At 41.1% G+C, this 14,292-nt stretch overlaps 1 protein-coding gene across 7 annotated transcripts in view; it reads left to right on the top strand.

Annotated features, from left to right (window-relative positions):
• Positions 1-14,292, top strand: part of RUNDC3B (RUN domain containing 3B) — a 103,010-nt gene that overhangs the window by 76,341 nt on the left and 12,377 nt on the right. For 4 of the 7 annotated variants that reach the window (XM_019497757.2, XM_059729036.1, XM_059729038.1 and 1 more), the window contains one exon: positions 10,810-10,956. The exons of 2 other annotated variants lie outside the window; for them this stretch is intronic. In XM_019497757.2, coding sequence (XP_019353302.2) covers positions 10,810-10,956 — 147 coding nt within the window. Of the gene's footprint in view, positions 1-3,474; positions 3,629-10,809; positions 10,957-14,292 lie in introns of those variants that run through there. One more of the 7 variants, XR_009462660.1, reaches the window with a different exon arrangement.

Raw genomic sequence — 14,292 nt, 5'->3', positions numbered from 1 at the left:
CAGGACAGGCCTGGCTGAGTCAGCAGCGGTGAGAAGCGGTGGCTGAGCCATGTGCCACTCAGGACCAGCCCAGCCCGGCTGGAGCAGCATGTGGCTCAGCTTTGCCTTCCCTTGCGTGAGCTGGCACAGCTCAGCCAGTCCTGAGCAGCACGCAGCCAAGCCGGCCCAGCAGTACACAGAGAAGTGACATGTGGCTCAGCTGCTGTTTTTCCTCACCAATGTTGACCCGGCTGGGCCCATCCCATCTCGAGCAGCACAGGGGGAAGCAGTGGCTGGGACAGCTTCACCACGTGCCGCTCAGGACAGGATGGGCCTGGCTGGGGAGTCACCGGCGAGGAGAAGCAGCGGCTGAGCTGTATGCCTCTTGAGACTGGCTCAGCTGTGGCTTTCCTTCCCCGGTGCCGACCCAGCTGCCTAGCCATGGCTTTTCCTCTCCGGTGTTGCCCTGGCCCGGGCTGAGCAGCACACGTCAAAGCTGCAGCTTCCCCTTACCTCCACTGGCCAGTCCTGAGCAGCATGCAGCTCAGCTGCTGCTTCTCGCTGGTGCTGACCAGACTGGGCCCATCCCATCCCAAGTGGCACAGGGCCGAAGCCAGCCCAGCCACAGCTTTCCCTCCCCAGTGCTGACCTGGCTGGGCTGGGCCAGCACAAGGTAAGGAGAAGGAGTGGCTGAGCCTTGTGACACTTGGACCGGGCTAGGCTGGTCCTGAGTGGCACACAGTGAAGCTGGCCCAGCAGCACAAAGCTCTGCCAGCTCAGCTGTCGCTTCTCCCTGCCAGTGCCAACTCAGCTTGACATGTCCAGTCCTGAGTGGCATGCAGCCAAAGCCAGCCCAGTCATGGCTTTCCCCCTCTGGTGCCGGCCCGGCCCAGTCCGAGTGGCACATGGCAAAGCCAGCACAGCAGCATGTGGCAAAGCTGGCCAAACCACTGCTTCCTCTCCCCGGTGCTGTCCCAACCCAAGGAGCATAGCCCAGCCAAAGCCTGCCCAGCTGCCGCTTTCCCTTACCTGCATGGCAGGATCGTCTCCAGTCCCACCCAGCAAGGCAGTAGCTGGCCCAGGCACCCCTTCCCCTTTGCCATTACCTGCATTTTGAAGGGGCTCTGCAGGCCGGATGGAAGTGCCTGGCAGGGCAGATCCAGCCCACGGACTGTATTTTGCCCACCTCTGGTCTAGGAGCACAGAGCTGCTGCTCCTGGCCAGGGGATGCAGTGGAATCAAAGGCTCTGATGCACGCCGTAGGCTGGGAGCCCAAGCAGCCTGGCCACACATGCGGCTTAGGTTTGATGGGAACTAGGCACAATGTTACCACACATTTTTTGTGGAATAACTCTGTGGCTCATTTCTTGTTTTTTCACAACATTAATTGCATTAACTTGTAGGTGGGTTGCTACATAAGACCTGATTAACTGGTCTTAAGTATAACGTCTGCAGGGACCAAAGTATCCTTGTTCAATTTATTGGTTCTAACTTAGATACATTAGAATTAATACGAGGTTCTTTGAATGCATTACACAGTGATCTTCAGACAAAATCAGTTTCCTATTTTGAATATGAATAGCAGTACATTGGACTATAATGCTTTTTTTTTAATGATTTTAAGCAAGCAATGGGAGGAGGCAGCAGAGGAAAACCTCAGTGTTTTAAGAACAATATCTCAAATACATAATTTTTCACCGTGAAGGAAATTTGGTACATAGCTTTCATGTTGTTATTAAAATATGTTTGGAATTGTACATGAAGATCTAAAATGTTTTGCATCTTTGTGATTATATTAGTTCCAGAAATATGATTTGGTGTTCATTTACTTTTGCTGAACTAGAACTTGATCTAAGCTTTTATTTCCAAAAGAGCTTTTTAATGGGTGCTTTAATGTTGGTTTAAAAATAACAAACATTATGATTTTAAAGTTGAACTGAAAAAAGAGGTGATATAGTTACATATGTGAGAATGAAACTTTTAATATCACATAGTACTCCATAAAGATGACTGGACAAGATTAAAGACAAAGTATTTTATTTTAATGAAGAAGTGCAGGTATCTAAAATAAGCAACACGTATATCATAAATGTTTGTCATACACTTTTAATAATTGCCTGGTCATTACTAAATCTATGCAGGTGCTCAGGTTATTCAATCTGAATGGCTGTCAGTAGGTCTTCATCTTTTAGGAAGCTGTCATGCTGGTAAAAATACTCTGAAATGTCAGTCTCTTGTATTAGGGCTCCAACCTGGTTCTCAACACCGCTGGCAATTTCTGAGCATTTGTCTACCCTTCAGAGTGTTGTCAACAAAGCAAGATTGACTGTGCAGTGTGAGAGAGATCCCAGTGCCAAGTCCTGCTAGCAAAGCTCCTTCTATGCCACTCTACCAGGAGAAGATGGCTTTTGTCAGTAAAGCTTCTGTTTGGGAGAGCAGGTGGAGTTCTAGCAAGAGAAAAACTCCTTTGCTGGTAGAGCTGCAGATAGGGGGGTCTGTAGCACTTCAGTACTGATGTTGTAGTTAAAGCGGCAACAACACCTATACTGTAGGAAAATAGATTTGGTTTGCCTTGGATAAGATGGTAAATCTTGTAGCTGTTTTCCTCCTGGATTTACTGCAGCTTTTATGAAACCCCCAGGGTCGGAGGATCATCACAGGGCTGATCTCCGCACCTCGGGGTGGGGGGGAAACGACAACCCTGTGGAACAGTAATAACACCGGTTGAAATCTAATGTTTCTACTTACCCTGTGGTGCAGTTATGCATGGAGATAACTTTACTGGTCAAAACTATTTAAAAAAGTAGGAGGTGCCAGGAAATGCCTGTCTCTTCACTGTAGAAGCTAGTATTAGACCAGTGATTCTCAACCAGGGTACCATCTGATCCTTTGAAGGGTGTAAGGAAATGAGCTTGGTATGAAGAGATACACCGATAAGTGCAGGCACAGGGTTGTCCCTGTTCAGTGGATTCTCCAACCCCTCTGCCTGGCCCCTCTGCAAGGAGGTAAGCATTGTAATAATATAATTTTTTTTAAATCAAGTGCCTTTCAATTCACAGAAGTTATGGAGGGGTGCCTCAAATCCAGTAAGGGTGAGAATCACTGTATTAAACCTTTCATTAGGAAGAAACTCCCTGAGCACAGAATTTTGGAAGTATTATGTCTACACACAGAGTATGTAATCAAGGAAAGTGCTGTATTGGCCCATCCGACTTCCATAATTGCTAACCTAAGTCCAGTAAATGCTAGTCCAGAGACTCAATTATATATTTGCTACAATACTAAAAATTTGGGAACCCTTTTTATTTTACAGAGATTTTACAAATTTTGATTTATGCTCATGTACTTGTATTTTGCATTTCATCTTTTTTGTATAGTGTATGCTTGTCCTAGATAAAGGCTTTTTTCAGTTGTTATTTTTAAACCATGTTCTTTCTTATTCAAGTGGATCTATTTTTGAGGTTTTATTTGTACTTTTATTTTGTTATTGCTTAGGTGGTTCTTGAACTGGAGAACTCCTTTTGTACAATTCCCTTTTCTAGGGGCTTAGCATCTCAGTTTGGTTTATTTCCTGTCTCCATCTGCTGGTAGGAGATCAAATTGCCATCTGCACTGGCATTTTCTGGATCTGGAAAAATTAAATTTGCAGGTAAGAAATAACTAATTTTTTAGGGCCCCTCTGCATGCAGGAAAAGGTGTGATGGGATTTAACATGCAGTCCACACAATCATGCCCCCTGCCATGCCACACATGCATGGCCAGGAGCCATGATCATGGGAATGATCCAGTTCTGGCACGAATGATCTAGTTGGGGATGGTTCAACTTCGAGCAGGCAGTTGAACTAGATGACCACCTGAGGTTCCTTCCAGCCCTAATTTTCTATGATTCTGTGCTTGCACATTAAATCCTATCTCACCTTATTGCCAGTGCAGGGGGGGAGCCCAGGATCAGGAAGCAGCAAGCTCCTGTGGCTGGGCCTCAGCTGATGGTCTCCCAGCCATGGGGATGCTCTATGTACACTCAGAGCTGGGAAATGCAGCTGCTGAAATCTCCCAGCTATAGAACCCACCCCCCCTCCCCCCAGCTGGGAAATCACAGTAGTTGTACACCATGCACCTCTGTGACTCTGAGACTGCAGAAGCTGCAGTCTCCTGGCCATGGGGGTGCTCCGTGCCCCACCAGGGCTGGGAGATTGCAGCCACACCCCATGTCTTCCAGGGCCCAGAATCATGATTCACAATGTTATATAACTGTATGAATCAACTTATTACCTATTTTCTTTGTGTGTGTAGTGGCCACTCAGTGCAAATATTTTCATACTTTCTTGAATATAATCAGATATTCCATAACAGATGGATTAAGTAGTATACGTGCAAGGAAAGGGGTAGATAAATCTGATGCAAAAAAAAGCAATTTATAAGTGTTACTCTGGTAAAAATTATTAGCATCATTAGCAATTCTTAATTTTAATATTTCTTTTCCTTCTTTTAAGTGAATGTGGCACATACTGTTTGCACACCTAATTATAGTAAGAACATTAGTAGAATATAAATTTTCATGTTTTGCTTTGAGTAAATTATTTTGATCAATAAATTATCCTTATACTATTATAGTTAATCAAATTGTGCTATTATGTTTAAATTAAATATGAATTGTGAATGATAAAACTAGACAGGCTATTGTTTAAAAAAAGTTGTACAAAAACAGACTGCAGCTATCTTGATGGCTCTGTACTGGGTGTCAAATTTGCAGCCACAATGTTGATGAAAATGTTTTTTCTGTCTCAGCATATACACTGCCCATATATTTCTGCTGTTTGTTGTGCATATTTTCTTCAGCTAGCTGAAAGAGTATAGGAGGATTAATCAATAATGAGTTAAACAGCTCATGAATATTCATGTAAAGAGCTTATTCTATAGACCTGTCTTGTTTCTGAGATAGGGCCAGGGAACATTTAAAGCCCTAAGTCAGCAGCATGTTTGCCAGAAGGCTCTCTAATCCTTTTTTTTTTTTTTAATGAACAATTTAAGGATCGAAAAGTCTGAGCTTTGCAACACTGTTGCTATGGATAGCTTTTAAACTTGATTCTAAAATGGCTATTGTTATGCTCTTTTGGATAGGTACACTTAAGTGCCTAGCAATTTCACTGATGGAGCAGACATGTCTCTTTGAGGCAGATGCTTAACAATAATTGGGAGAGTATTAGTACTGATTTAGAATGTGCATTATTTCTTCTGAAATTGGCAGTGGTTTGTTTCAAGATACCCTTTTTAAAGGTAACTACTACTACCTGAAGGGTGGTTCCAAAGAGGATGGAGCTAGTTTGTTCTCATTGGTGCCAGATGTCAGAACAAGGAGCCAGTGGTCTCAAGTTGCAGCAAGGGAAGTTTAGGTTGGATATTAGGAAAAATTTTACCACTGGGCCGGCTCAACAAAGCCCTGGCTGGGATGGTCCTGCTTTGAGCAGGGAGTTGGACTAGATGACCTCCTGAGGTCCCTTCTAACTCTAATTTTCTGTTATCTTATACTGAAAATTGGCGTATTCTGATGCATAGAAAAGAAGCTTGTTCTAATATAAGTGAGTTCCTTTATATCTATCTAAATCATATAATTTATTATTATAGAGCTAGTTCTGATCTTTTTTGCTCCATTTTCTCCTTACAGGTTATTAAATGCAATGGCATTTTGAAATTATTCCGATTTTTTATGTCTTTGATAGGTGTTAAAATGAAGTACATATGCATGAGTCATTGTTGGATAAGAGATACTAAAAAATGTCTAGCATCTGTAATGGATAGTTGAAAGCTTTTAAAATCCTAAATACATTCATTGTGTTTTTGTACTTGCATGTGTGGGTACTCCATATTTTACATGCTTGCACTTTTTTCTTGCGTATACGTACCATGAGAAATGAATGGTGTCATCAGTTAAACAAGGACATTGTAGCACATCTGGATGTTTTGATTTCTATTAAAAAACCAAAACCAAACGAAAAACCCCTCTGAAATGCATTTCAACACCTTGATTACTGACATCCTGTTTTTTGGCAAGCCACAGCATATAGTCTGCTGGTGTACCAGGCTTAATATCCATTAGCACTGGAGTAACAATTCTCCTTAAGATGTATTGCAAGCATATTTCTTTCTCTCCCTCCTTTTTTCAGTCTTCAGTGTTTTACAAAACATTTTCAGTATTTTCAACTGCACGTGATATATAGGGCCCTACTGGATTCATGGTTGAAGTGGGCTGTTCTGCGGCTTTGAAATAGAGTTGGGATAAAATATCAAGACTAAAAGTATAAGTTCCTGTTACAACTGCTTTTTAATGTAAAATTCCTTATTTTATACAGATGAACTTTCACCTAAACTTTAAATAAAGCTTCTGAAGAATCAGTTTAACTTATAGTAGTTTGCCAAGACTATTCAGTTTCGTTCATTATAGGGAAAATATTTTAGGATGCGTTAGGAAAACATCTGTCAAATTAAACTATTGGTAATATTGTGCTGTGAGTGTGAAAGTTTTATAGCCACTGCTGTCCTCTGATCCTATATTAGGTCCATTCATATAATTACCAGTTTTATGGAAAATGTAAAATGTTTGACATTCTCTCTCTCTCACACACACACACACACACACACACACCCTTCTTTCTATGCTAACCATTCTATCTCCACTTCTGCATTATGCACTGAACATGTTCTTAGTGGTGTCACTTTTATAACAGTCTGTTCTATAAATACTATATTACTTTGAAGAATATTTGTAGTTTGGTATTTTTATTTAACTTACAAAATTAGTCTGTCCTGCAGACAGATTTTGACTTGTATAAATCCCCTTAAGTAATCACGATTTCTTCAGTGTGTTTCCATAAAAAGTCTCTGCTGCAATGAACCCTTGTAATACTGAATAAAAGCACTCATAAATAATATCATCACTAGAAATACTACTTGGATCCACCTGAGGATCCAGTACTAGTGATGACAGTGTTTTAAAAGCACTGCTGGGACTACTGCTATTAACCTCCTATGAATATGTTGACATCCTTATTACATCAGTATTCTTGCCATTGCTGGATAGCTGTGTTATGTATACCAACTGGTCATCTGTTTTTGAATACTTTCTAGCACAAGAAAAAATTCACATACCATCACCATCTTTAAAATAATTACTTCTAAACTTGTATTAAGCCCTACCCCTACTCTTGGTGAAATATTATTTCAGTTGATGTTTACTATTTTCATTTTTGATTCTGAAAAAATTAAGTAATATGCCTTTGTCCTCATTTCTCTGCAGCAATGATCAATGATAATGTATTTGTGTTATAGTACTTGTAAAGAAAATAAAAAATGTGGATCCAAATGTAAAGCCAAACAAACCTGGTATTGTTTTTGTTCTTGTTTTGAAGGGAAACATGTCTGTGGAAGTAAAATCTACCTCTGTATGTTACTCTAGAATAGGCACAGATTCTCTCTTCCTGAGCAACTTGGAGACTTCTAAACAAAATCTTTAGATACTACTTTCCAGAATTCCCTTTTCCTATTCCACAGTGAGGAAGAAAATTTTGGTTATGCATCTAGTGAAAGATTTGTGGGGAAAAGCCTTGAGTAGGAGAAACAGGTTACGTACCAGTAATAGGAATTCTGCTGTTGTGGATCTTCTCCACAAATCCACATTTTTCCCATCTTGCTTTTCAGTTTCATAATTCTGTGATGAGTTAGCAATGGCACTGAGCTGTGTGTGGTACTAACACAGGCAGCTGGAGTTTGTCTTCACAGAAAGTTACTGTGCAGTTTATATCACACTAGCCACTTCCTACTAGGTTGCTATATGGCACCTTTTTAATGTGTACTGAGTGTTCAGTAAGAGTATCCACAGCCCAGCTTACTTAACAGTAGCTTTTCCTTATCAGCAAGCCCTTAGAGGACAATTTAACACCCTACATACACTGTTGCATGGGCTTACATACAACATGTCTGAAATTTCAACAGATATGGGTCGTCAAGGTGTGATGCTCACTACAATCTCTGTAGAAAGATGGGATATGTGAAGGAGATTATGCAATAGGAGAATTCCTGGTATTGGTAAGTGTGGCTGTGGTTTCAGCTATGTGAAATTTCCATTTTTGCTCTGAACATTTTTCATGGTGGGAGAAGAGCTTTTGAAAATAGTTTTTCTCACTCTGGAACATAGCCATTTTTGCTATTACAAAATGGCAATGTTTTTTGCATAACTTTTCTGACCTAACAATGGGGGAATGATGGAAACCACAGAAATTAAAATTTACTTTGGGAACTTGATAACCTGATCTTGTCCTGCCTTGGTCTTTTAGAGGCCTTTAATTAAGTATGAAGTGCTCAATAAGAGGTTCTGGTCTAACTCTTTGACCTTTCTAGAAGTAAAATAGCTCCACAAAAAAATAAAAGTCCTTTAATATTTAACGAGAACAATTCTTCTAATAGTTTACCTGTGTCAGAGTGGTATTATAGCGGTGATGGTTCAGAAATTATGCAAGTCACGGATTTTTCTAGGTGATACCTTTTATTGGACGTAGCTGCATGGTTGGGATAAAAATTAGACAGGCTTTTGAATGCAAGGCATTCTTCTTCATGTCTGAAGAGGAAAGCAAACAGTGGATAAAGCTGTGAAATTGGAGGGGAGAAAAATTCCCAGAGGTAGCAGACAGACGATTTAAAAAAATGAAACCGAAACTTGATAAATGGGAGAGAAGTACCTTTCAGAAGGGAGGAGAATATTTATTACCTGTAGTGTGAAGGAAGAATTTCAGGAATCAGGTAGATAATAGTATGTCATTAAGTCAATATCACCATTCGGTCATTGGTCTTTAGTGTTCAGCCTGTTTATGAATTTTTGTCCCCATACTCACCTTTGAGCATGATGGTGAGGCTAGGAAGGGAGTGGTTGTTCTGTGAAAAACATGTACCTATTGGCATTTGTGTCTCTGTTCTTTTGGTTAAGTACAGACAGTCAAAAAGCCTGAGGCTGAATCAATTCAGTCTTTGTGGGTTAGTCTAAGCTGCAGAGATTAAACTGATGAACAAGTGAACAGATGCATACTGCAGGTTGCAAAAAAGTGATTCAGGTCAGAAGCCAGGGAGTGCTAGAGCATGGCTCCCTGGCGTGTAGCCAGCATGGGCTGTGTGTTTGCTTATCTTTCTGCTGCCCCCAAGGTCTCTGGGATTTGCCAGACAGAAGCAGCACTCTGCAGGGTTGCTCATCACTTCCTGTTCTTGCTTCTAGGTGCCTCTGGGATTTGTTGTCCAGTCACAGCCAGCCATAAGTCTAGCAGAGCAGGGCAGGGCAGCTGGGTACATGGGGGAAGGGGGTTTTAACCCCCCTCCCTCGCCCCAGACCCCAATCAGGGTTTGCTGGGGGGAGGGGGGTGCTGGAGGCGGGGTGTAGAAAGCATGCTGGGGAACTGTGATTTAACTTGAACCAGGAAGGGGTCTGAGACAGAAGTTTCATAAACCGGTTTGACCTCAATCAGTTAAATCTGATATTACATTCAACCAGGTTTATGTTGAATCAGTTTCTGCCATTTTGAAACTGGTTTAAGTTCACTGAGCGTCTGTTCTGTTATAGATTAAACCAGTGTCTGGTGACTTAAACCACTTTATGTGTAACTTCTGTCCCTAGCCTTACTGCTTAGCTCCATGGATTCTGCTGGGGTCCTTGTGAAGGGTGTTGATTGTAGTAGCAGTGGAGATGTTTTGACAGGTTTTGCATCTGTTGTTAAGGCAAGCTGTGTCCCCAGTCTTTTGAACACTGGGGAGTTTGCTTCTGATAATGAGTTAGGCAAGGTTAGGGGATTGTTTGTAAGCCAGGAGCAGAGGATCTGGGGAAATTTCTCTCAAGATCTGATGCTTGTCTTGAATAGGCTATAATTGCTTGATTATTTCAATTGGTTCCCATGTGGTGTGGTAGGTGACTACCAGAGGTGTGTGGTGGCTGAGGGGTTTCTTTTTTGTATTTAGTAACCTATTACATGACATAGAAAAAATATGTAGAAGTTCTCTTTACTGAACATGCAACACTTACTTAATGTGAGGTTTTTCTGGATAAAGTAATAATGAAATGTTAGTTTCATTATCTAAACATACATTGCTGAATTGTTAAGAGTGAGCTATTGTTTCCATTGTACTATTTGGGAAAAGGTAGTATTTGACTCAAGACAGTGAAGCAATTTGAAGACACATTCCTGCTTCTGTCATATTTCTTGTGTGACCTTTGGGCAAATGTCTTAACATCTTAGTGCCTCCATTTCATCATCTCTTTCTTACTTCACTGGGATGGAGAGGTTAGCTTCTCAGACTTCTAAAGTGCTTGAATAGTTTAGAAATTCAAATTTCTAGTAATTATTAGGTATTTACAACCAAGGTTTTATTATCCTTCTGAACTGAAATGGAGCACATATACCATCTAGAACTAAATTTGCATAATCAGTTTAGTCCTAGAAACATTTTTTTACTAGATTTCTCTTTTGAACACTTTTAAAAAAAACTTCAGTAAATTGCATCATTTTGAAATGAAGATAGTATTCATGCAATTTCTCATTTAATCTGTCCTGCAGAGTAATGGGTCTGCTTTTAAGTTTAGGGTTTTTTCTTTTTTTAATCCTACACATTGATTTCTCAATTGTTTCCTCTAGAAAAAAAGAACATTTTTAACTATCTTATGAAAAATGCCTTTTACTAGTTGTAGTATTCAAAAGGCAACATCAATTTGGATAGGATTCTTTGTTTCACACTCCCTTAATGTAACTTAAAACATTAGGTTTAATGGAATGAAATTCGCTGTCTTTATGTCCTCAGGACTGTGCTAAAGAATAATGATTTAAGATCAAGACAAGAGTTAACTACCCATCTCACCAATCAGTGGCCTTCCCCTGGAGCTTTGGATGTCAATGCTGTTGCCTTGGATACCCTACTCTATAGAAAGCACAATAAACAATGGGATGAGTAAGTTGACTGTTTTTTTCTTTGCTTTCACAGGGACAGAGACAATACCCAAAATTATATCAGTAGGTTCCATCTCTTTTCCCAGCATAATTTCATAGTAGCTAGGATCAGGAGGGACCTGAACAGATCATCTAGCCTGACCCCCTGCCACAGGCAGGAATGCATGCTGGGTTCACAAGACCCCAGACAGGTGATCATCCAACCTCCTTTTGAATTTGCCCAAGGTAGGGGCGAGGACCACTTCCCTTAGCATATTATCTGCCAACATACCACGTGTGCCTAATGGTCATCTTACCTGACCTAACGGGAGAAAACGTTTTCTCAGCTGAAGTTAGAAGGCAGTTTGAAACTTCAGAACAAAGTAGTACCTTGGGCATAGTCGTGATACTCATGAGCAGTTCTGCTGTCATAAAAACATAAACGAAAATGAAAAGGAAGTTCAAAGCAATTTAAGAGTTTGGGGTCTGAATTGATATTTAGCAAGGTGGTAGAGTAAATGACAGCAAACTTGGTTTTCATAGCATGATGATGTTTAGCTTTGTTTGTGAACCATCATTAATTCAACCTGATTAACCTGAGATGACTGCATAGACTATATTAGCATGACTGTGACAGCACTATATTAGAACAACAAAATGAATGACAGTGAAGTATGTACGGTCAAATGTTTCCTTTAGTATGACACATTCTGGAAAAAAAAATGATGATCAAATCAAGGTGCAAAATATTATTGAATAACTGAGTTTGTTGACACAGAAGAAATCTTAAGATATACTGTTATTTATTATAACCTCAGTATTGTACATATTATCTCTAATTCCATATATGACATGCATATTCAGTAAATGTAAAAGTACATATATAAACATGAACGTGTCTCATTGAAGTAAATGCTATATCATGGGATTGTGGGGTGTGTAGAAAATTAAGCCTATGCTTATATGTACTGTTAAATTGGTAGTCTGATTTTTATTGAATGATCATATGACTGACTCTTTTATTGCGTTTTCCTGGAATGAATGATTTTACATTTTTAATTGTTTGAATGGCCAGTAGTCTGTTGCAGATTTTAGGGAAAATAGATTCTTAGAGGAATGATGTATCAAATTTTCTATATACTTTTTACTTTGGTATGTTTCAGTATATTTTCTAAAATGAAAACAGTGCCAGGAGGCCTATTTTTTAACAGTGCTTCCATAATGAATTGTTTTGCATGCATATGTGTATTCAGTGGGAAGGATTACAAGAATTCAATTCCAGTCTTTCAGGGTTAGTGAAGAAATGAGTCTTTAAAATTATGATGAAAAATTATATCAATCTCAGCTGCTATTGCAGCTCCTTCATTTGCTTTTTTGGTTGGTTTGCTTTGTTTTTCTTTTTTTTTTATCTACATCTTTCTGTTGTTTGACCTTCAGTTGCAATAGCTTAGGGGTCATTCAGACAGTTAGAAGAGGCAAACAAAGGAGAGAAAGGGGATATGTGGCTCTTACATTTTGAAAAAAATCCCATTAGTGCGTGTGAGAAATAATCCTGTATAACAGGGGTATCAAACATCACCCCAGACCTCTGACAAGATCCAGACAGTGGGTCTCCTCCCTTGCTGGATCCACAGGACCTGTGACAGCGGTGGGGGGTTTGGTGGCAGTAGCAAGGGTTCAGCAATGGGGGTCCAGCATGTGCAAAGCAAGGAAGGCCTGTTCCTGCACAGCCCTTGCTTGTCTGCCTTCCATGGCTGTTTATCAGGACCTGGGGGCCCCAAATTCTGCAGCAGGTACTGTCCCTAGCCCCACCACCCAATTTCCAGTAGACTGCATGAGACAGCTACTGGTGTGTTGGATAGGATGGATCACAGGCTGGATCTAGCATGTGGGTTGTATCTTTGACACCCTTGTCATATAACAGAGCTGAGAAACATGAAAAGCTGTGCTGTCAAGAGCACAAGTATAATGTCCTCTAATAGCTTGGAAATGCTGGTCACATGGAATTGCTTTATTTTTCCTGCTATATTGCATTATTTTCAGAAAACAAGTACAGTAGGAAAATCCACTTGCTGCTTCTTTTCTTCCTCTGAATCTTGAGGTTATACATTTCTCTCCATGAATACAGTTGCTTGGCTTCCGTGTTTCCATAATACCTTTTTTTCAACCTTTTTTAATAAGTGTACTCCTGGCAGCCCCCTTTTTAATAAGTGTACCCCTGCTGGGGGTGGCAAGCAGCCGGATGCCAAGCGGGGGGCAGGAATGGTAAGCAGCCAGATGCTGAGCGGTGGGGGATGGTGAGCGAGCGGGTTCATGGCAAGCGGCAGAGTGGTGGCAGCTCAGCTTCGCCCCACCCCAGCTCTACTCCTGTGGTGTGGGGTGGCAGCACTCCATCCCCACCCACTCCCACATACTTCCTGGGACCTTTCGAAGTACCCCCAGGGGTACGCGTACCCTGATTGACAACCGCTGCCTTAATACATATTTTGACTAATCTTCTCTTGTTTTCCAGTGAATCTGTTAAAGCAGGAGTGTCAAACTCAGAGTCACTGGGCTGGTCTCCAGGCCAGATCAGGACTGACCCCTGTACCATGTGCAGTGCCTTCCACACTAGGTCCAGCCTATGTGCCACATGCAGCACACATTGACTCCACTCCAGCTCTCACTCTGCACACAGGCTGGACCTGACACTGCACACAGAAGGTTGGCCCCAAAGCCAGCGCGTAGAGCTAGTCCAGTGCATGTGCTGCATGCAGTACATGCCCTGGACTAACCCCTGTGCTGTGTGTAGCATGCACAATGCCAGGTCCAGCTGGTACGTGCCCTATGCAGCACATGGGGTCAGTCCAGAGACTGGATCATACAGCTCCACGGGCTGAATCCAGCCTCAGAGCTGTATATTTGACACCTCTGCATTAAAGCTTTCAGTAAATGTCTTGTGGAATTCACACGCTGTTTTCAGAAAACTGCCAGGTGTTATCTGAGGTGTTGTCTCTGCTGTGAGAGAGGAATGTAGAAGGAAGGGTCTCAGAGAATATATCCATACATTCCTCTTTTTAAATAGATAAGATTATATATGCAACTCTATCCAGGAGCACTTTATTGTATCTGTTGTTGACAAATATTACTACCTTCCCATTGTTAATGGAAACACGCAGTTTAAAGTTTTGAATAAATTTCATTATAACAGAAGTAACCAAGCAAGAAAGTAGAAACATGTTTTTGGAGTTACAAGACTTAGTAGGTAGCACTAAAACTGCGTTAGAGTCAACTTTCATGTGAAAAATTTAAAAAAAATAAAGGTTCAGAGGACACAAAAGTGTACAGACATAAAACATAAGGGCATGGATTAGTTTGG

Source organism: Alligator mississippiensis, chromosome 5, assembly GCF_030867095.1.
Source record: "Alligator mississippiensis isolate rAllMis1 chromosome 5, rAllMis1, whole genome shotgun sequence".
In the NCBI taxonomy this organism is placed as follows: Eukaryota; Metazoa; Chordata; order Crocodylia; family Alligatoridae; genus Alligator; species Alligator mississippiensis.
This window is presented reverse-complemented; position numbering and strand designations above follow the sequence as displayed.